Raw genomic sequence first — 24246 nt, forward strand, 5'->3', positions numbered from 1 at the left:
TCCCAGATACTCGGGAGGCTGAGGCAGGAGGATTGAATGAGCCTGGGAGTTTGAGGTTGCAGAGAGCTATGATGATACCATTGCACTCTAGCCTGGGAAACAGCAAGATCTTGACTCAAAAAAAAAGGGGGGGGTTGGAATTCAAAGAATAGTATGTTTGGGCTTTGGAAAAATGATGGTGCTATATTTTCTTGCTGGCAGGATAATCAAGAATGAATTATTTAGTAGATAGCAATAATGCAGAGCTCTAGGTTGAGAATGATCAGGCTGACAACATGTTCTTGAAAGTAAGAGATAGAGAGGTAGCTCAGGAAAAGGGAGTCTAACATACTGCTGATACAGAGAATTAAGAGAGAGGAAGAGTTGTGGCCCCAGATTTGGGGAACATCTGCATTTTGAGACAGAGGGAAAAAAAGGAGAAAACAGTGAAAGAGGCAGAGAATGAATGATGAGGAGAGCATAGTAATAGAAGGCAAAAAGTGTTCTGGAAATGTTAAATATAGTTACCGCATGCCCCCAATTTTTTACTCCTAGGTATATACTCAAGAGAAATGGAAACACATGTCCACATAAAATCTTATAAATGAATTTTCATAGGAGCATTACTCATAATAGCTAAAAATGTAAAAACAACCAAAATATCCATCAACTGATGAATGGATAAACAAAATGTGGTATATCCATACAGTAGAATATTATTTGGCAATAAAAAGAAAGGTAATGCTGATACATGCTATAGCATGGATAAACCTTGAAAACATTATTCTAAGGGAAAGAAGACAGTCACAAAAGACCACATATTTTATGATTTCATTTATATGAAATGTCCAGAACAGAAAAATCCATATAGATAAAAAGTAGATTGGTGTTTGCCAGGGGTGGTGAGTGAGGAGAGTACTGGAAGTGATTGCTAGCGGGTAAGGAGTTTCCTTTGGTGGTGATGAAGATGTTTTAAAATTAGATTGTGGTGATGGTTATACAACTCTGACTACAGTAAAACACATTGGCTTGTATATATTAAAAGGGTAAATTTTATGCTGTGTAAATTATATTATATCTCAATGAAAGTGTTATATGTATTTTTTAAATGCAGTGTGTCCAAATGTATGTCAAATACTAGTTTGCCCACATATGACATCAGTACCTTGCTGTACCACTGCTACTATTCACCATTGTTCAGAAAACTCTAGTCAATGCAATTTGATAAAAAGATATAAATATTGAAGTGACACACACTAGATTATTATTGTTATTATTTGCAGATGATGATTATCTACCTGGGAAACCCAAGCAAGTCAAATGAAAATATACCAGAACTAGTAAGATTCCAATTAGTTGGTTGGTTTCAAGACACACAGATAAGAAGTGATGCTCTATCATATGCCATCAACAACCAATAACATAGAGGTGGGGGAGTATAGCAAATGGGGAGATGTTGGTCAATGAGTACAAACTTGCATTTGTAAGATTAATAAATTCTAAAGACCTAATGCAAAATATGATGACATTAAAATGTAAAAAATTTAAAAATCATTGAGGAAAATCCATTTACCATATATATATATATATATATATATATGGTAAATGGTATATATATATATGGTGTATATATATATATAATACATATGTATATAAATAATCCATGAATAATAAAAATAAAACGTGCAGAACTGGGATAGAAGTATAAATTTAACAGAATTTCACTCTATATATTACAGACTTTTAAAAGTACAGTCGTCCCTCAGTATCAGCTGGAGATTTGTTCTAGGACCCCCATGGACACCCAAATTTGGATGCTCAAGTCCCTTACATAAAAGGGAATAGTATTTGGACAGAACCTATGCGCATTCTCCCATATACTTTATTTTTTTATTTTTATTTTTTGCTAGAAATTTTTTTTATTATTTGTCCATATTAAGCACCAGCTTAATATTGCAGAAAACTTCTATCACTGTTGACAACGTGCTCTCCCCTCCCCCACCCAAATTCTTGATCAAAAGCTTTTTGAGTACAGACATGCTCTTCTCTCTTCTGTATAAAACTTTATGAAATAAAGGCAAAAGATTGTGTACATCTCGCTAGAAAATGCTGCCCAGGGCTCTGGCGATGATGGCTGTCCCGGCTCCCTTCACTGTCCAGGTCCTGAAACACTCTTGTTCATGAACTGTCTCTTCACAAAGCAAGTCCACCACTTACTGGGTTTATCATTCTGAGGGTCGAAAACTTTCTCACAAAGTCTCAGTCCAGTCTCTTGCCTTAGCTGTTGTAAGTAGGCTCTCATCACTTCATCTTCCTGTTTGTTTGCAGGTTTGGCATAAATTGCATTAAGTGGAAAACCAGGCTCTCCAGGAATAGGAAAATTAGTGATTCCCAGTGTATACATTTCTTTCTCGCCTTGGCTTTTGGAATTGCACTTTTGGAGTTTTTTAAGACACTCAGAAATGTAGAGAGTTATATATATCAAGGTCCTATCAGCTTCATTCTTAATTTCATAGTTTTTAAAGAAGACATTGGCCTTGAAGTAATAGATGGCTTCATCCACAATATCTGTATCTTTTGTCTCTCTAGGGGCAGGTCCTTTGAACTGACTTCTGATAGGTAACAGTGCCATGTTTCCAATGAGTTCGGTGTCAGGGTCCATGAGGGAAGAGTGGTAAGCCGGCATCTCAGCGGTACTCGGGTCTCAACCCAGCTGAGCAGGATCGGGTTAGAGCGCGGCGCTTCCGGTCTGCCCTCCCATATACTTTAAATCATCTCTAGATTCCTTATAATACCTAGCATGATATAAATGCTATGTAACTAATTGTTTTACTGTATTTTTAATTTGTATTATATTTTATTGTTTTTTTTCCCAAATATTTTTGAACTGCAGTTGGTTGAATCTGTGGATGTGGAAACTGTGGATACAAAGGGTTAACTATAATGGCTCTAAAGTTTATTTGGAAAAAAACACATAAGAAAAATGCAATTTAAAAAAGATTAAAGCAAGTCATATCATAAACTATAGAAACTGACAGTCTTGCATTGTAGTAGACTAGACAGGCCAATAAAAAGAGAACATAAAGTATATATAGAGATTTTAATTTTAATAAATGGTAATTTATTAAATGGTAATATAATTCAATGTGTAAAGGAAAACAATTAATATGGGATATTAAAACAAAAAGATATGCATTAGAGGAAAAAATTGCGTTAGATACACCAAAAGTGGGGAGGGGAGCCCAGATTGAGAGATTATCATTCTAAAAGGCAAGCAAGCAGAGCTACTTCATACGGTTCAGTTGTACAGTGCACCACCTGCACGCCCATATGCAGTAGCCTTGAAAGCAACACTTAACCATAACATGTATTATATCGAGAGGATAAAAAGGGCCTAAAGCTTGTAGAGCAAATCAACTTTTGCTTTAAAGACTATACTAAATAGTGCTCTCTTTAAAATTTGTCTTATTCTGTTATCTAACAATATCAAAGTAGAGATTTTTTTTTTTTTTTTTTGAGACAGAGTCTCACTTTGTTGCCCAGGCTAGAGTGAGTGCCGTGGCGTCAGCCTAGCTCACAGCAACCTCAGACTCCTGGGCTTAAGCGATCCTACTGCCTCAGCCTCCTGAGTAGCTGGGACTACAGGCATGCGCCACCATGCCTGGCTAATTTTTTCTATATATATTTTTAGTTGTCCAGATAATTTTTATTTCTATTTTTAGTAGAGACGGGGTCTCGCTCAGGCTGGTCTCGAACTACTGACCTCGAGCAATCCACCCGCCTCGGCCTCCCAGAAAGTAGAGATTTTTATTTTTAAAGTCCAATACTCATCTCATTTTATCCTTCCAACCTTTGCCATCAGATAGGAACAGAGGAAAATAAGTAAAATTTCCCCCATGTTGTCTTTTTCATTCAACAACTTCAAATTAGAATTTTTTCACTATAAAGCGTATTAAAATATAGTTTTAATAGTCTTGATGCAAATCTGTTATAATCTTGACCTGATAATTAAAAACTACATTTTTGAACAAGAAGCTGAGAAACATGTCAACCTGATAAAAAATATTTTGTATCTTGACTATGACAAAGGTGGTTGAGATTATCCAACTAGTATAAGTTTTTCAAAATTCAGATGGAGTACTTAAAAAGGGTGAATTTTACTTTATATAAATATATCTCTAAATATATGAAATATTTTTTTTATTTCTCTGAGAATGTTAAATTTTTCTTTTTCTCTTGTCTGCATAGTCTTTACCTCCCCCAAGTAGCTTTTTTACCCACAGTGTATTTTGGCATCTGTCTTTAATAGTATAAGTTTTCACTATGTATTAGGTGACCCCTGACTGTCCACCAGGGTCAAGGTACTAAAATGCTGACTGTAAGTGCTTTGTTTGCCCAATGGTAAGTCTTGTCAACTGTGGGCTTTTCTGTGGGTGCTCCAGCCATTTCTTTGTGGAACCTCTGATCTCAGTTTCTTTAGGTGCTGTCTTTCGTGTTAGTCACAGTCCCTAATCTGCATGGAAGGTTTATTCCTCTCTAAGTTCTCTATGACAGCATGCATATATTTACTTAACCCCCTTTTATTTCAGTAGGTATCTCTACTCCCCTTTATAACCTGCATCCTCCATTGTAGAAACCTTCTATTTAACCCTCTCCAGAGAACAAATCTCCAGTTTTCTGCAAACGTAGAAAAAGGACAATTACTCAACTGTGGAAGAAGAGTTCTCATTGTTATTATATAGAGGTGAAATTTACATAGCATATAATTAACTGTCTTAAAGTGTAGAAATCAGTGCTACTTAGTATACTTACAATGTTGTGCCACCACCACTTTTATCAAGTTCCAAAATATTTTCATTATACCAAAAGAAAACCCTGTACCTATTTAGTCACTTTCTATTTCCATCTCCCCAGTACCTGACAACCACCAGTCAGCTTCCTATCTCTACAGATTTGTCTATTGTGCACATTTCATATGAATGTAATACTACAATATGTGGTCTCTTGGGATTGGCTTCTTCCATGTAACATAATGTTTCTCAAGTTGGCAAGGTCACTTATTACTCATGTGTCTATTCTCCAGCTTTAAAACTTGTTGCTGTTATCTCTTCTTCCATTCTTTTGTCCTACTGTTAACACCTTCATGCTATCATTTTAATGAAATTTCATTAGGGAATAAAGGAATAAAAGATATACTCAAATCTCCCATTTTAAATCTGAAATCCATAATAAACATTTTAATATTATCCATCTACTAATCTATCTACCCAATTTAAATGCCATGTACAATGTATTTATTGTGGAGGATATAAGCATATATAAAGACAGCTTCTGTTTTCAATAAGCTGATAAACTGGCTAGGGAGATGTAGTAATATGAGGGTCATTTTCTTATGTTTAACACATGTATGAATGTCAAGGTTCTGTTATATTCTGATATAGTATACTTATAGAGGGTTTAAACGTAAAATCCACACCTGTAGGCAGCTCAGATCTCAAATAAAGTATAAAGTCATCCCTGGCATCAATCACTAAGGAAAAGGAAGATTCCTAGTCAGACACAGGAATTGAAAAGGAAGTAGACCCTAAAAAACCAAGAGTAGAGACTTAAGCTTCTTTGAATATTGGCCTCCAGGACCAGATTTTAAAGACTCAAAGTGTCTAGGTAGGTGTTTTGAGTTGATATGAATTGAACATGGTCACTGACACATAAAAGCATGCTGAGACACAGAAGGAAGGCACACCTACAGTGAATCCATCACAAATCGAAGACACACAGCTAGACTTTGAAATCAAAGTAATTAGAACCACAAAATGATTCTCCACTTTATTATTTTCTCTTTTCAGAGTCTTGTTGGAATGTTATAATCTTGTCTCACCCTATATTACTGTGACAATTACGCACCCGCATGGGCCAGTGGTTAAGAAGAAACAGCAGTCTGTTTAGCAGTGGGAGCCCTGAGGGTTTGCTACCTCTCAGAAAATATGGTGCAAATATTTTTTTCCAACACTCTGTTGGAGATATCCTTTCAGTGCCAACTTGAGAGGTTCTGGCTTTTATTTTTTTTTTTATAAAGAAAAGCACCATTTTATTATAGAAGTTAGGTATACAAATATTATGTACACACTGGCTGTAAAGCCTCTTTAAGCCTTAATTTCCTCATCTATAAAGTGGGAATAATAATAAATGTCTCATAGGGCAATTGTTAGGATAAAATAAAGTAATCCTGGTAATGTATTTATCACAATGTTTCACATATACTAAGTGCTTTAAAAAATTAATATTAGCAGCTCACTATGACTACTATTTCTATTCCCTCTACCATTATTATTACTACCGCTATTACAGGGCAAGCACCAAAAGAGCACAGGGTACGGAGGTAGAGACAACGCTGAGCTGAAGTGATAAGACAAAACTTCACAGGAGAAGCAAAATTTTGAGCTACAGTTTGAGTTTGAGAAGATGATCTTCTTAGACAGGAGACTGTGTCATGGAAGAAATAATTGAAGGGAAACAAGCTCTTTTGGATGTAAGAAAGTTTGTAGCTTTGAATTAATGAAAAAATTTTCAAATTTATATCTTCAGGTATAGATTTCAAGGACACCCAATGAAATCTGATAAGAATATTTAAAGAAAAATTTTAAATAAAAGCTCCATTACTAACAAAGTGGTCTAAATATCCGCCTACTATACAGAAAAATTCTCTGACCAGATCTAGTATTTTGCTTTCACTAAATCTATCAAAGCACCTTGATTTCTTTACACACTAGATTTTTACTATCCCACATCGCAGAAATCAAAGCAATCAAATACAACTAAAACCAAAACAGGCTGTTTTCAGGAATATACCACCAAATGACAATTTCTATTAGCAAAACAAGGGAGCCTAGTCATTTGATAAATACTTAGAAATAAACTGAAAGCCTGTGTAGTTCATACATTTGTGCTACAGATTTTTTTTAATATATTACTTTTTGCCAACAAAAGACTTTAAACTTAGTATCTTGTAACAATAATAAAAGATCTTAGAGTATTTTATTACCTTTATTATTCAACTCTCGGGCACTTAATTTTACTAAAGACTTTTTGGGTTAATTTTCCACTATACTCCAGAATGCTATGCAGTGTTCTTTAAAAGCAGTATAATATTCTTTCTCTTCTTTTTCATAATTTCAGTTATTAGTCCAATCAGCCACTTTTTTCTAATATGCCAACTCTTACGAATGTAGTATATCTTTTAAATTTTCTTGGATATTTAAAATATTTAGCTTGCCATACATGCATGTCCCAAATATCAAAATCACATGCTTTTGTGATGGCCCATAGTTTCTTACCTGCACTTCTCAAATTAGGGTCCAGCCCAGGCATTTCTTTGTTAGCTTCAGGGCTGACACTGTAGATTGATGCTCCTGCTTCACTGATGATACTGAGAAGAAAGAAAAGGGGAAATGTCATTTTCTAAACTTTCTGCCTGGCCAAAGAAAATAAATGAATAAAACCAGGTATTACAAGAGAAAAACCAGCAGGACAAAGTACTCTCTTCATATTCCAATAATATCTATAGCATCTTTCATTAATATAAAGTAATTAAGCAATGTTTGTTTTCTTCCCATAGGAACTACATAGGCTTAAGTCCATGATGAATTCATTCAGTTGTTTTCTCTGACACTGGTAACAAGAGACGGTTTATAGATGAATACTTTCCCATCATGCCAACTTCAAAATTTTCAGAACACATTTAGCTTCTCCTGTGCTTATAATCAATTATTGACTGACATTTATGGCTCCCAACTGAATTAATCATTCAAAAGCATTTTGGAAAGCATATAGACATGTGTGTGGGTATATCCATGTGCGGACATACAAAAAACCACTGTCATAAACACTGCAATTATTATTACCTACCTATAATTAGCAACCACAATGTGAAAAAGAAAGGGATCAGATAGGATGTCATCTCACCTCTTTTCAGGAGAGTCTGAAATCATCCTTTCAGTGAACCTGAAGCCTTTCACTTCAGGCAGATGTTAAACCATTTCATCATTTACTTAATCAAAGCATCATACAAATCATCCTCTTCTTTACTTTTTTGGCTCCAAATACTTTACAAACCACAATGGGAACACGGGCTTAAAGCTCACATTTGTATGGTGGTTGATGTTTGTACAGTTTATCAAACATTTTTAAATTAGACTTCTCCTTTATGACATAGTACACAAAGAAACACCATCTACCCTAAACATATACAATACTTATGGTGCTATACCATGTGACCATCTAGGTGTCAAGATTTAAAAGCAAAAACATGTTTGGGCTCAATTTTTAATCCACTCTTAGCAATCTTTCCCTTTCTTTGCTCTTCAGTATTTACTTCAGTTATATGAGACACGTTTAGTGGGTAACTTTTAACGTTTTGCCCCGTTGTGACAAGTGAACACAGAGAAGTAAAATGTGGAAAAGTTAGTTTGCCACTCCCATCTTTGGAGAATTCTTGAATGAATTTTGATGACAACAGTAAGCCACCAAAACTTGAGAAGATTACTCTGGGGAACATCAAGACTTACCTTTCTGTAACCAAGATCTACTATCCTAAATTTAACAATAGGAAAAATAAACACTATAACTGAACAGCAAGGCCACTCATCCTGTTTCTCAACAACATTGTGATGATACAGTAAGAGGTAACTGAATGCAAATTATATACAAAGCACAAAACCAAACACTTCACAGACATTATCTCATTTAATGGGGTAGGTTCTACTTTATAGATGATAGGCCCAAGGTCATATAGGTGATAAGCAACTGAGCTAGATTTGGACCCTAACCTGCTTGATTCCCAAGTCAGAGCTTTTAACCAGCACAACTAGGTAACTCCTAAATATTTTTGCAACCTCTCATTAAAATGAGAGCCCATATTTTTGTGCCAAACAACAAATGCAACATCTTCTCTAAGGAAGAACTACTTTCTTAAACAACAGATACATAAGAACTTATATCTCTCTTCCATTGCCTTCACCTTTGATCAAAAGGTAAAGTGAGTTTTTTTTTTTTTTTCTTTTTTTTGAGACAGAGTGTCGCTTTGTTGCCCAGGCTAGAGTGAGTGCCGTGGCGTCAGCCTAGCTCACAGCAACCTCAAACTCCAGGGCTTAAGCGATCCTACTGCCTCAGCCTCCTGAGTAGCTGGGACTACAGGCATGCGCCACCATGCCCGGCTAATTTTTTCTATATATATTTTAGTTGGCCAGATAATTTCTTTCTATTTTTAGTAGAGACGGGGTCTCGGTCTTGCTCAGGCTGGTCTCGAACTCCTGACCTCGAGCAATCCACCCGCCTCGGCCTCCCAGAGTGCTAGGATTACTGGCGTGAGCCACCACGCCCGGCCGAAAGTGAGTTTTGCTTTCTTGAGTATCTAAGGTAGAACTTAAAGCATATAGAAGGTCAAATATGTTCTATAACTTCAGAGACCAACTTTAAAACTATAAGGTAATTATGCTTTTTCTCCAAAATAAGATTTAAATTATGCATATCTTCTAATACATAATGATCAAGGACAATATGTAATGTTAAATAAAGGCTGAAGTGAAGAAGATTATTAGGATGGCATAATAATATGATGTTAAAGCTATCAATAACATATGAGAAGTGATTTTTCAGTTCTATTATAGCAGAACTTCCTAATCTGGAACCCTTGGAATACCGGGTAGGCAGAGGCAGGATTAATTAGAACTATGTCCAAAATGTTTGTGTTTATACACATATATTTTTTCCCCTAGGAAAAGGGGTTATAGTTTTCATCAATTACTTAAAGAAATCCATGACTGCCAAAAAGGTTAATAAATACCACCACAGGATAAGAATATTTAGTAAACAACTATAGAAAATTCAGTTTCAAATACAAACCAACACTCAGTCTAATGAAGTCTTTTCTGAAAAACCAGACTATACATGAAGTACAGGCTGGACCTATTACTAAGAGAAAAAATATATTTTAAAATCTCACCACAAATTTATTTTCTATCATTTCCAGAAGTCTCCAAAGTTACAACTATTTAAGTTACCACTATTAAGGGAATTTAATTGGTAAATAAAAATTCCAATTAACTGTGGTCTTTAGTAGTTGGGTACCTGAGAATTTGCCGGGCAATTCACTGTCTCTTGGAGGTTATAATTCTCAATAGAATGAAGGAAACTATTGCAAAGAAAAACACTCAGATAATAAATATTCCTCCAAATACCATACTGCCACTTCTTTTAAACAGGGGAATATAAAACAGATGTGACACATTGCACCCGAAGATTTTAGATTAACATTAATATTAAATGAATACAAAATGTAGTAAATTTCATATGCTTTAGTTATTGAACAGCATGGGTCCAATAAACAGTTCAGTACTGAGCATAGATCAGAAAGCTTAAATAATCTAAATGAACAGAAAAACCTCAACACTGATTACTTCAATATAAAACACATAAGGACCTAAGAAGTGTATGTGGTAAGAATTAAATGAAACAAATCAAACTGGGAGTGGTGATGATTTTTTCCAGGAGAAGTTGCTAAGAACAAAAGCTATAATGCCTCCCTCCCCTTTTTTATTCCTATTTAGAGTTCAAGAATAGACATTCAGCAGAAATTATGCTAGATTTTTAAGGCACTTTCTGTTTAATGGGAAGTTTCCCAATTGGGAAACTATTCCAATTATCTCTAATATCTTTTGAAGAAAATAAAAATGAACGTGGTATAAAATTCATATATCTAATGATTTAATAAGTATTACATTTCACAAAACAAATTTCTCTCTGGTAAAAACAAATTAGGCTCAAAATCTTAGTAATTTGATTATTTTATGTATTTTGCCATTAAGCAGACAAGATTCTCAGCAGAATTTATTATTTAGAGGGACTTTTAACTGATACAGTTGTAAATGAACTAATGTTTCAAGATCATTATAGTAGTCTGAAGGCCCTTCAAATTGCTATGATTTAGACCAACACCTAAACAAATAAGTATAGCATCTCAAGCTTTAAACACATGAAAGTACATTTCAGAAGCTACCATTGGACTTATATTTTACCAGTTCTATATGTTAATATGCTAATTCTCTAGAATTAAGTTGGCAATTTTTAAAACATTTTATCTAATTAAGCATAATTTCAGGAACTTTTTAGGTCTTTTTAAGACAACAAACCACACACTGATAATCTAAACAAGTAAAATGCCTGTAACATAGATACATTTACTTTTAAATTCATTTAAAATTTTTTTTATAAAAGCTGTATAAGTTAAAAATGCTAATTTTTATCTCAAGTAAAATTCAACGATGTTACTTACATAAAACTGATCATTAATATAATTTTATTTTAAAAAGATATATGTTTAAATTACAAAATTGGTATCTCCACAGTTTTTAAATCTCTTCTACCATGATAGATTGTATGTTGATGAACTTTTCAAAACCAAGTTTGTCAGAACTTTTCCTATAGTGACTATTTATTCTGACAGTAAGAAAATGGTAATTTGTTTTTTACCAAATTGAGATGGGAGAGTAGGATTCTTCTCATGAGAAAGAAAAACTAGCTTGTCTAGTTTTTTTTTTTTTAGAAGTTATTGGGCTAATAGTTTTCACATTCATTTACAAGTTTATGTGAAGTCTCTATATGAATCTCCTGCCCTCTATCAATTTCCCAAAAACCAAAATAGCTTTATTGTTTTTTCAGATTTTAAAATAAATTACATGCTTCTTTGTGTTAACAGGAGAATTTGATTCAAAGTTAATTTACTTAAATGAAAATGTAGTTATTTAGTAAGATATCAAAAATCAACCAGGATGCATTTATTAAACTAATACAGGCTGATATGTTTTTAATTCTTTACAAAAGTATACTAAAATTCCTCAGGCTCTATTAATATCTAACACCTTTCTCTTTTCTTTCTTTCTGCCTCCCCAAAACAGGTATTAAATAACTATTACGCTAAATGTCTAGCCTATTTCTTTAAAGTTTTAAAAATAATTTATCTACAAGCCATTCTTTCAACTTTTTAGACTCAGAAACATTCATATCAAGAGAGACAAAATGATTTGGCTTAAGTTTCTCAATAAGTAATAGAAAGCACTAAAAATATTAACCAACACCTCTTTTAAGAAAATCTTAATTCTTTGCATATGAGATAACCAGTTCTGAAGTATGAAAGAATGAATAGTTGTTTGTATTTTAGGGATAGGAGACAGAGCCAAAAACCAAATCATCACAGGTAGAAGGGGCTCTAGAATTTAATGCTTAAAGGATACAGCTTATTTCTTAGAAAATATCAAAGCAATTTTAAATTGCTTTATTTAACAATGAATAATCATTTCAGGGAGTCTTAAATGAGCAATACCTAGTCACTTTTACAAACTAATTTAGTGATGAAGAAGATGCAAGGAAACAAGCAAAATCATATACTGTTAAGATGTTTAAACTGTAGACCTCCTGGATGGTGATTTGAAAACTGGATCAAAAGTCACAAAAATGTACATTCTCTCTGAACCAACTATTGTATTTTTAAGAATTTATATGAAATAAATCTAAAAATACACAAAAAATTAAACAGCACTATTCATCATAGTACACTTGTATGTGACTGAAAGAAACTAAAAACCAAAATGCCTATCATTAAAGGGTTCATTAAACTATGCTGTCATTAAAAATTATTATTGTAAAATATCTTGATCTCATGTGAAATATTTATGACAAATTATTAAGTAAAAAAACTGGTTATAAAACTATGAGACCAACTTTGATATTTTAAAAATATACACAAAAAGAAAAAAACAGGTTTATGTAATACAATGTTAATAGCACTTAAACATGAATTATTCTTTATTTACATTCTTTAAATTTTTCTGCAATAATCATGCAATATTTATCTGTAATCAGAAAAAGTTTAAAATTTAACATTTTACGATATTGTTAGGATAACATAAAAGAATCATAGCTAAGCAAAGAAGAATAAGTTCTCAATTTTTATACACAGGTCAGATAAGAAGCAAATGAATGATGAAAAATTTTAGAAAAAATTACATATTATATATCTTTAAATTTTACTTAGTCCTTGTACATAAAGTCCTGAACCCATCTCCCATGTTATCGTTCATGATCACCAATCAGCTCACTATCCACAACATAAAAAATGTGAGGTGATGTAGAAGTATACAAGGCAAGTAGTGTGTAGGAAAAAATCACTAAGGGCAAAATATGGTGAAGCACAAAAAGAGAAAGAAAATACACAACCTTATCATTTCAATGGCACCAAATGAGTTTACCTTTAGGTATGTAACACTAGCACCATCTGGTGGAAGACTAGGTAGAAGCAATTCTTCAATTGCCAGTTTAAAAAAAAAAAAAAAAAAAGCCTAAATTATTTTCAAAAAAGATGAGCATTTTCCAAAGAGAACAACTCTAGCAATGGTTCAGTTATCACACAGAAAATCCATAACAAGCCTGGGAGAACTTAAAAAGTCTCCCAACCAGAGGATCTAAGTCTACTCCCAGACAAACATCCTACCCACAGAGCAATATTTCAACAGAACAGAATTCCCTTGGCTACTTTTCCTTCATTGTCCCATACCATAGTAGATGAAAAGAATGCTTTCCAGCCACAAAGGAAACTTTAAAAAAACAGACCTGAATCAGCAACTACCAAGAAGAACTTTAATTTGGAGTTTGGCATTGCTCAAAGCACCAGCTACCTATCTTTCTGTGCCATGAAGAATATTTAACCCAAGAATCTGATTCTGCTATTTAGCATCACTGGTTTATGTTCACAACAATGCTGAGCTGCTACAATGTGCCACAATGTATCAAAACACTGCATCTGAATTACTTCTACTGCTGTCAGTGAGCCATTCAAAGATAGAGATGACAAAATCAATGGTACCTTCAAATGCCATCATAGGGAAAGCAAACCAACAAACTGAAGGACAAAGAAGATGGAGAGCTTGTCTTTGATTTGTAGGTTAAGTCCCTCTACTGAAGTAAAAGCAATTTCTGACTAATGAGCAGAGACTGTCATTCTCTACCACCTTCCACAGTAAAGATCTTTTTATTCTCTCCCTTCCCTTCACCCTCCTCTGCTTTCCATTTTAAAAATCCCTCTTTTATTTCCTTTTTCCTTACCTATATCTGAGAGCATCATAAAGTTATTACAAGTACTGCAATGATATCACTAATAGAACTCAAAAATAAAACAGCCACAGGACCAAACACAAGGCCTGGTGCACAAGTGGCATCAGGCTAGGCAAAGAGCAAGGATCCCATTGATTCTGGGACAGGAGAAGCAGGCTCAAAGATGAGAACACTAATTGTGGAAGACACTGTTGTTTGCAGCAGTACTATAAACATTCCATGTTCACTACTAACAAGATACAAAACCTAAGAGGGCAGGGAATAAACACCATTCTGATTTTGTAAGTAAAACGTTCTTTGGTCAGTATTTTGAAATGTACTGACTTAAAAAAACATGATATGTCAACCTACCTGCCATCCCTCTAACACATCCAAAAGTTATGTTTCTCCTGATTTTTGCAGTTAACTCTAAAACTATCAATTTTTATGTACTCAATTTGTATTTACTCATATAATAGATTATCTGTATTTGTTTATTCTTGTTCAATTGCACTCTGTTCAGATATAAATCTGAGAGTTGCATGGAGAATTATAAGCAATAAAATTTTCGTACAAAAAGAGAAGTTTCCTTTATTTACTCTTCTTTTCTATCATTCCTATATTTTTTTAGCTTAAATACATCTATGGGATTTTGTTCACTAATAAATATAAGAATTTTGAATTGCTACAGCATAGATTTTTTTAGAATAAAAATTATTGCAAGTTATTTTATTCCCTTATCATCTATCCCGTAACAGAAGAATTGAAATGACCAACATAGAGGACATAATATTCTAATATTTTGCTAATAAGCATCCAATAATATAATACTGAGTATTTTTAAAAGAACAATTACAATAAAAAGAAAACTTCTGGCCGGGCGCGGTGGCTCACGCCTGTAATCCTAGCTCTGGGAGGCCGAGGCGGGTGGATCGCTCGAGGTCAGGAGTTCGAGACCAGCCTGAGCAAGAGTGAGACCCTGTCTCTACTAAAAATAGAAAGAAATTATCTGGCCAACTAAAAATATATATACAAAAAAAAAAAAAAAAAAAAAAAATTAGCCGGGCATGGTGGCTCATGCCTGTAGTCCCAGCTACTCGGGAGGCTGAGGCAGTAGGATCCCTTAAGCCCAGGAGTCTGAGGTTGCTGTGAGCTAGGCTGATGCCACGGCACTCACTCTAGCCCGGGCAACAAAGTGAGACTCTGTCTCAAAAAAAAATAAAAATAAAAAATAAAAAAAAAAATAAAAAGAAAACTTCAAACAAAAAGAAACAAAAGGAAAGAGACATTGAGAAGTAAAATAATAATAATAATTCAAAAGAGAAAGAAGCAGAAATATACTTTGCCAGCAACAAATAACCCAGTTCTTTTTACCTACAGTTAAAAAAGGTTTTGGAAATATGAATGGTTTGTGCAACATTCCCTAATATTCTTCTAAATTGTACTATTAATGATCTCAGTGAGCTTCACTAATAAATGACATATATTCATCAGTTTGCATACCATTTCTCACTCCTCCTTTTCTTCCCTCTCTCACATTTGTTTTATGTCTTCTTCCACAACCTGTACTTCCCTCTGAAGTGAACTTATATCTCAGGAGAAGTCATCACTGCCCCTTGCCCCCAGTCAAAGGAGACCTTATCTACAAACTTCATCTAAAATACTCACCAACCAGTAGCGTCCAGTTCGGATTTCCAAGCCCTATTCTGGAGCAGCCTCCACACCTTTAGAATTTCTTTTGGCCTCCCAGCTAATGTTGAAAAAAATCCTGAAAGCACATGCTATGTATAAGACCATTATCCTAGATCAACCCCTTTTCTAATCATGGCTTTTAAAGTACACTGAACAGATGGAGGGAAAGAATGAGTTGCTCAGTTCAGCTGGCTGCTCCATTTACTCCTTTATAGTCAGATCTTTGCTTTTTGGGGATCACTGCACATTTCTGGCTCTGCTATATTATGCTGTGTAAATATTTAGGAGAAATAATTCCTTTCAAGGATCTAAACTTCCACTGTCGTTATGGCAAATGAACCTGTTTATGCTATGTTCGTTAAATAACAGCAAGCCTAAAAGAACACAGGAATTTACTAACATATGTGGTACACAAACACCACAATCATAAAACTTCTCATGGGAACATATCAAGAACATGAAAGGCCAGTTTATTTTTATTCCCATTGCCCTGTAATTTCCTTTAACTCTACTAGATCAGTCCTTAATTCAAACCTTTCCTGCAGTTACAGGAAGAGTAGATTGAATGTACACAAACTGTACTAAAAACTACCCACATCTCCACTTAACTATCCTTGATTCTAGAGCAGTAATTCTCAAACTTGAGCCTGCATCAGAATCAGCTGGAGTGTTTGCTAAAACACAGATTGCTGGGCCCCACCCCCAGAGTTTCTGCTTCAAGGGGGCTGAGAATTTACATTTCTAACAAGTTCACTGGTGATGCTGATACTACTGGTCCTGGGACCGCACTTTTAGCTTTAAGGTTTTGCTGAGGTATAATTTACATTTCATAAAATCCATCCACCTTAAGTGTCTAATTCAGTGGCATGTAGTAAATGTTTCATAACCATCATCAAAATTCAATTTCAGAATACTTCTATCTGAAAAAGATCCTTTAGTACCCATTTGCAGTCACTCCTCATTCCACCTTCAGCCCCACATATCCACTTATCTACCTTCTGTGTCTATCCATCTTTTCTGAACATTTCATATAAATGGAATTATATGATCCTTTGTGTCTGGCTTCTTCACTTAGCATAATGTTTTTGTGACTTACAGCATCAATACTTCCTTTTTATTGCTGGATAGTATTCCATTGTTATGGATATACCATATTTTGTTTATCCATTCACCAGCTGATGGCCTTTGGGTTGTTACAGTCTTATGATATTTACAAGGGATGCTGCATAAACATTCATATATAAGTCTTTGTGTGGACATGTTTTATTTCTCTTGGATAGATTCTCAGCAGTGGAAATGCTGGGTTGTAAATTTCTGTTTAATTTTTTAAGCAACTGCTTAAGTGCATTGAATGAGGGCTCCAGTTTGTTCATATCCTTGACAATATTTGTTATCTGTCCTTTTTACTGTAGCTATTCTAGTGGTTATGAAGTGGTACCTACTTGTAATCAAAGTTACATTTCTTTAACCGCTAATGACAATGAGCACTTATTCAATGTACTTATTGGCCTTTCCTAGGATAGATATAGATTTCTTTAGTGAAATATCTATTCTAATCTTTTACACATTTTAATTGGTTTGAGTTATAAGTGTTCTTTATGTACTCTAAATACAAATTCTTTATCAGATACATGATTTGCAATTATTTTGTCGCAATTTTTGGCTTGACTTTTCATTCTCTTAATGGTCTTTTGAAATATAAAAGTTTGTATGTGTGTGCTCATTTTATTTTTTTAATTTATTCATATATAATTGTACATATTTTGGGGGTACCTGTGATATTTTAATACCTGTATACAATGTGTAATGACCAAATCATGGTAATTGGGATAAGCATCACCCCGAACATTTATCTTTTGTGTGGGGAACACTACAATTCTTTTAGCTATTTTGAAATATACAATAAATTACTGTTAACTATTAAATATAATTTCCTGACTATACTATTGAATACCAGAACATATTCATTCTATCTAACCATATTTTTGTACCCTTTAACCAACTTCTCTTCATCCTTCCCCCAACTCTCCTTCCTTTCCTAGACTCTGGTAACCACCATTCTACTCTCTATGAGATCCACTTTTTAGCTCCCACTTAAGAGTGAGAACATGTGATATTTGATTTTCTGTGCCTGACTTATTTCACTTAACATACTGCTCTCCAGTTCCATCCATGTTGCTGCAAATGACAACATTTCATTCATTTTTATGGATGAATAATATTCCCATGAAATTATGTGGAAAATATCGCACATTTTCTTTATCTATTCTTTGGTTGATGAACACTTAGGTCAATTCCATACTTTGAATACCGTGAATAGTGTCCCAATAAACATGGGAGTACAGATATCTCTTTGATATACTGATTTCCTTTCTTTTGGATATATACCCAGCAGTGGGATTGCTGGATTGAATGGTAGGTCTATTTGTAGCTTTCTGAGAAACTTCCATACTGTTTTCCATAATGGCTATACCACTTTACATTCCCACCAACAACATACAAGCTTTCCCCTTTCTCCACATCCTCACCAGCATTTGTTATTTTTTGTCTTTTTGATAATAGCCTTCTAACTGGGGTGAGATTATATCTCATTGTGGTTTTGTCTTGCATTTCCCTGATGATGAGTGATGCTGAACATTTTTTCATGTACTCTTCGGCCATTTGTATGTCTTCTTTTGAAAAAAGAGAAGTCTATTTGGGTCGAATTCCTGGACTTAAGCAATCCTCCCCCCTTGGCCTCCCAAAACCTAAAGCTCTACCAAAGCTTTCCCTGAAAATAGGAAAGCTTAGTAGTTCCCACCTGCATAAGCAGTACCTAAATGTCATTCATAACATCTGCACTTCTGTTTTGTTTTAGCAATATCATAACTATTATCCTAAACATATTTACCATTTTTATGAAGGGAAATAGAATATGCAACTGACTTAAAAAAAAAAAAACAGAAAAGAGCAAGATGGCAGATTTTTTTTTTTTCTGCTTCTATCTTTGTTTGTTTTTCAGAATATTACAGAGGTACAAATGTTTTGATTACATGAATTACTTTTGTACAGTTTGAGTCAAAGCTATAAGTGTGTCCATCACCCAGACAGGGTGCATTGTATCCATCAGGACTTTAATACATTATGAAATGAATAAGTTTATTTTCATTTATTTCAGCTGTAAATGGGCCTGAGCTATTACGTGGATGGAGTGTTGGCAGTAAAGAATATGGACTTCTAAGCCAGTGTTTTCAGAATCATTGGTTAGTCCCATGGCTTTTGACACCACGATTATTAAAGATTTTAGAAATATGTGTCCACTCCTCACATTAATAGGAAGAAAGATAAACGGTACACCATGGTAAAGATTACAGAGAAAGAGCATATTATCTAAAACATATAATTGATTTATCTTGGCATTTTTGTATAATTTTGTCATCTTCACCTCAGGGCCTTTTAAAATAATTCACATATAAATACAGCCCTTTCTTTGTTGAATATCTATCATACCTTAAATTAAGAAGAACCAAAGATGGCAGCTAAAGTTCGAATCTTGTCTAATACCATAACTTGCAACTGAATGAAATATACTTCAAGAAATATAAAATGTTTGATTCAGATAGAAGTAATATTAAAATTGTTCATTTCCAAGGTGAAACCCAAAATAATGTATATCTTTTCCTTGGTGATTATCCATGTCCAAAATGCAAATCCTAAGATGGAGATGCTTATATGAATGCTATTTCTATAACTATAAACTGAAACACATATTTTGTGAGTCTATGAAAAAACTGTTGCAATAGGAAGAATCCAGTTAAAAGCTGAAGAAAGTTTAAATTTGCAACAAGAATTCTTCTTTATGTAATTCAAGTCAATCTAGCACCCTAAACAAGAAGCTTTGTTTACTGAAGAACTACCAAGTTTCTACTGTAAAATATTTTCAAATATTTATGTTCCAATTCATGGATCCTACTGATAACATTAAAGCCATTAGTCCTCACTGCCTTCTAGTTGCTAAAGATGGATTTTGTATTCTACTAGTCTTCATAAATTACATTACAAAGAACAAAGCTGTTGGCCAATATTCATTCTCTGTGCCACTTGAGAAGAAGCTTTCCAAAGAGATGTCAGAGGATATAGCTCCACATCTGATCCACAGTCTCTCAACATGGTCTCGCTCTCAACAAAGTAACTTTTAGGGCATCTTCTCATAGGATCTCTTTACGTTTTTTGCAATTCAAAAAGACTAGAGTTGTTGTAACTTCTTTCCCAAGTTACACCAAAGTAGGCTATCATCATCTCTGTAATGTTATCAGGCTTGAGATTTAAGATAAAGACCAAAATATGAGAAACAGAGGAAATAGTTTACTCAGTAGCATGCGGCCAATAATAATTTACCCATAAGATTGAAGGTAAGAATAAACAAAATAATAACAGTTTTTTAAGCCTTCATTTTATACCAGAGTTCAACTTCCTTCCTCAGTCAGGTAGATTCCTGCACTTCTTCTGTCCTTTATCCACCAATCAATCTTCTCAATTTAGAACACTAAATAGATCAAGGGGGAAAAAGGAAAAGGAAGCAGCAAGAACCTCAAGGTCATCTTACTCCTGGCAATTTCAGATTTGACAGTCATCAGTGTGTGCATTCGTATGGCATATTATCACAACAAAAGCCCATCCTCAAAAATCTGCGATTTCTTAGTAAGGTTTTTAATAAAAATGAGGAGTAAGGATGAGAACACTCCCCTCAACACTCATCAATATCCAGTGGAATCCAGAACATAATCACTAAAATCTATGCTTATATAAACAGCAAATTAGTATCACACCAAGTAGTTACAAAGGAGAATAAGAACATACAAATGCAACTGAATATTCTACACAAAACCCATGTGCTCTCTCAAAAATAACTCAACTATACCAGTTCAGCAATTTATCCATCTATGAACAAATGCCCTCAGCCTATTCCTGAGAAAGGGAAGAATGCCCACTTGTATCTGTCTTCAACTTGTCTGGAAATCTTGACATTTTTCAGCAAATAAAGGTTCCAAATGGCAGGTGTCATACTGTCTTAGCCTCATATTGTGGTGCTAGAAGGCAGAAAAAACAGCAGCAGCATGTGGTCATGTCAGACCCACACAGAAGCTGCCTAGAGAGCACATTCTGAAAAGAGCAAACCTCAAACTCAGTTTTATCAATCTAGTGCCAGATGCCACTATCAGAACAAAGATGTGGTACCAAGGATTAGGTGCCCAGAGAAACATTCAACTCAAGGCTCTCACAAAACGGAAAATAGCTGAGCACAATGGCACCTGTCCATGTCCTGTCTGTATAATAATTTGGTCAAACTAGCTCCCTTTATGCAGAGAAGAAAATGACCACAGAATTCTTTGCTTAGTCTACAAGCGGGTATTATTTTCTCAAGGTCATTTTTAGTTATTCTAAAGTAAATAATATGAATCTCCTGCATTTGAATAATACTTACAACTCTCTGAAAGTGCTTTAAGATCTACTAACTCAAACTAACTCATTTTAATATGCATAGCCCTATGAGGAAGTCAGAATCATAAGTCATCTCTGCATATTTGGAGTAAGAGAGACCCAAAGAGTTAAATAATCAGACCAAAATAATCTGAAACCAAGTAGTAAAACCAAGATTTAAAAAGAATAACATGGTTTTTGGACTGTTATGCCAGACTACTCTCTATTTAGATATCCTCTCCCCATTCCTACTAATCATCTTTTCACCGGTTTCCCCAATGATAAGCAAGTTTTGGAAGCTCTTAAAAGTTGTTTGTGGAGGTTGGCCAATTAGCATCCTTGTTTCCAGAGATTAACATAATTGACATGACGGTATACTTTGTTTCTCCTCAGACCTGAATCTAAGAAAATGTACTGATGTGTGAGGGATACTCAAATCCAGAGATGCTGGAGAAGCATATAACTAAGTGATTTGTTTAGGGAGGAGCCTTCATTCACTATCAAGCCATCTGGTTAGATTCACCAGAAACTAAACAAGCTAGGATTCACCCAGAAGAGCAGAACATAGTTAACAACATTCAATCCATGCACGGAAGAGGCAAATTCAATATCACTTGGGTTTTTATACTCTGTTGAAATACATAAAGGGATCACTGAGCCAAAGTTTTTAAATACTTTAAAGTATTTAATAATAATACTTTAAAACCACCTGATTTCCTCCTGTACCTCACGACACAAAGTACAAACAGAATCCAAGACTTCACCTAAATTCCAGTTAGTAATTCTTTAACATAAAATAATGTCAACATGAGGGCCTATAGAACAAGCATGGTCTTCTATTTCTCTCACAAAGAAATTGAGTTTTTTTTTTCTCTGCAACATTTTTTACTCTCCATGATTACACCCTTGAAGTTTATTTATTTGCCAAACACTTGTGCCTATTTTCACAGTAAAACAAGCCAGGGGAGCCTACATTATCCTGTCTTGTCATCAGCTAGTAAGTACTATTCTTCAACTCTGTGCAGTTGCTCAACTAATTTCTCATCTTCATATTTTCATATCTTCTTCTAAGGACAATTGAAACATACAATGTGGAAAGGATAAAAATACCAATTAACACAGATGTACATTCATATAAGGACTAAGAGAACTCTCACATATATATTCTACAGTTTGAAAATCAAATGTATTAAATAAATAAAAATACATATTATATAAAGCAGTGTTTTCTAAATTAACTTAATTTCTTATTCATTCTGTCTGCAGGTTTCCATTTCTGTAAAACAAGTTACAGATCTCATACTTTTCTGTTTTACACATTGAAATAGAGAGATTTGTTTTTTCATTAACACGGATATAAACCAATTTGTGCTTATGTTTGGAGGATGGTAAAGATGAGTGTTGGTAAAAACAAGGTGTGATATTGTTATCAAGAAATGTTTATTGCTCAAAATCATGCAAATGGTAAAAAGACACATGAAGTGGAAAAGCTTTGCATTGAAATCAGACTTGGTATGTATTTAAACTGAAATATAAGTAGGACTAAGTCAAGCCAGACACAAATATCTCATAATTTCCAATGTTACTGTAGAATCATACTAACAGTCGTCAGTTTTTTTCAGTCCACAAAAAAGCAAGTAGACAAAGTAGGACACTTAAATATTACTTGGACAATGACACTTACAGAACCTCTTTGATTAAGCCAAATCACAAAAAACTGTGCTTATAAAATCACTGAACATTTTCTGAATAGTCAGTCAATTCTCCCTTTAAATCATTGAAATCTTTTAAAACCCCTTTTGATAACCCTGGCAATTTAAAAACTTAATTGTTGGGCCTAATTTTTGGCAAATATATTTTATCTCAATAATTCTCCTTTAAGATAAAATCATAAGTGGCAGAAAAAGAACCTAAAACCAACAAATAAGTAAACACAACCTTCTAGTCTAATCTTATGTAAAAGCAATGATATCTTCCCCATTCCTTCTTAAAGTTGTCTGCTCTAAGTTCTTAAAACCTGGCCCATAGATATTTACATTATTTTAAAAATACAGGCCAGTGCAGTGACTCACGCCTGTAATCCTAGCACTTTGGAAGGCTGAGGTGGGAGGATCTCTTGGGGCCAGGAGTTTGAGACCAGCCTGGGCAAGACTGAAACCCTGTCTCTACAAAAAATAGAAAAAATTATCTGGGTGTTGTGGTGATTACCTGTAGTCCCAGCTACTCAGGAGGCTGAGGCAGGAGGATTGCTTGAGCCCAGGAGTTTGAGGTTACAGTGAGCTATGATGACATCATTGCATTCTAGCACAGGTGACAGAGTAAGACCCTGTCTCAAAAATATAAATAAATAAATACACAATATACTAAAGAAATTTAGAAAGTTTTTCAGATATTTATCACACTATAAAGTCATATATTCTTGAACATTAGAAACAAATATAAAAATAACACAAATTAGAAGAAGGCTAAAGCCATGTTCTTGAAATTCCCAAAGGTAAGAGAGGAAAAGAAAAGTTATAGCTGTCACTTAATATGTACTTAACACCATGTATAAAGAAAATGGGCAATATAATCTGATCCTGAAGAATTTAAACTACAGACTTCCTGACTCCCCAGTGCTGGAAATCACCTCTAACAGTAACTATACACAATGGCTGAAGAAATTTTAATACTAGTTTATTTCCCCTAAGTTTAAGTATGAAATCTCCATTCCAAAGTAAATCTTAAAGGATTTGATGTTGTTCTAAAAATATGATATTTTATATTAAAAGGCTTTAGTGAACTTTTCCTGTTAATTTTAAGTTTTCTAACTCACAGGACAATTATAATGTCTAAAGTAATATTAATGTAGCATATCACACACTTGGAGTCATATTCAAAACACCATTTTCATTTGAAAGTTAAACAAAAATAAAAAGATGTTAGACTACAAACTCAAGTGTGTGATATGCTATGTTAACTTTGACATTTTTA

General features: G+C 34.1%; 2 protein-coding genes across 3 annotated transcripts in view; both read right to left on the reverse strand.

The window, feature by feature from the left end:
- The window catches only part of SRBD1 (S1 RNA binding domain 1), a 187224-nt gene that overhangs the window by 80482 nt on the left and 82496 nt on the right, over positions 1 to 24246 (reverse strand). For both annotated transcript variants that reach the window (XM_045549525.1, XM_045549526.1), the window contains exon 15: positions 7314 to 7405. In XM_045549525.1, the coding sequence (XP_045405481.1) occupies positions 7314 to 7405 (92 nt within the window). The remainder of the gene's footprint in view (positions 1 to 7313; positions 7406 to 24246) is intronic.
- LOC123636875 (actin-related protein 2/3 complex subunit 3-like) lies at positions 1866 to 2735 on the reverse strand. The gene has a single exon (XM_045549527.1). It carries the CDS (start codon positions 2663 to 2665, stop codon positions 2129 to 2131), a length of 537 nt encoding a protein of 178 aa, XP_045405483.1. The 5' UTR covers positions 2666 to 2735; the 3' UTR covers positions 1866 to 2128.

Source organism: Lemur catta, chromosome 4 (genome assembly GCF_020740605.2).
Source record: "Lemur catta isolate mLemCat1 chromosome 4, mLemCat1.pri, whole genome shotgun sequence".
NCBI classification, from domain to species: Eukaryota; Metazoa; Chordata; class Mammalia; order Primates; family Lemuridae; genus Lemur; species Lemur catta.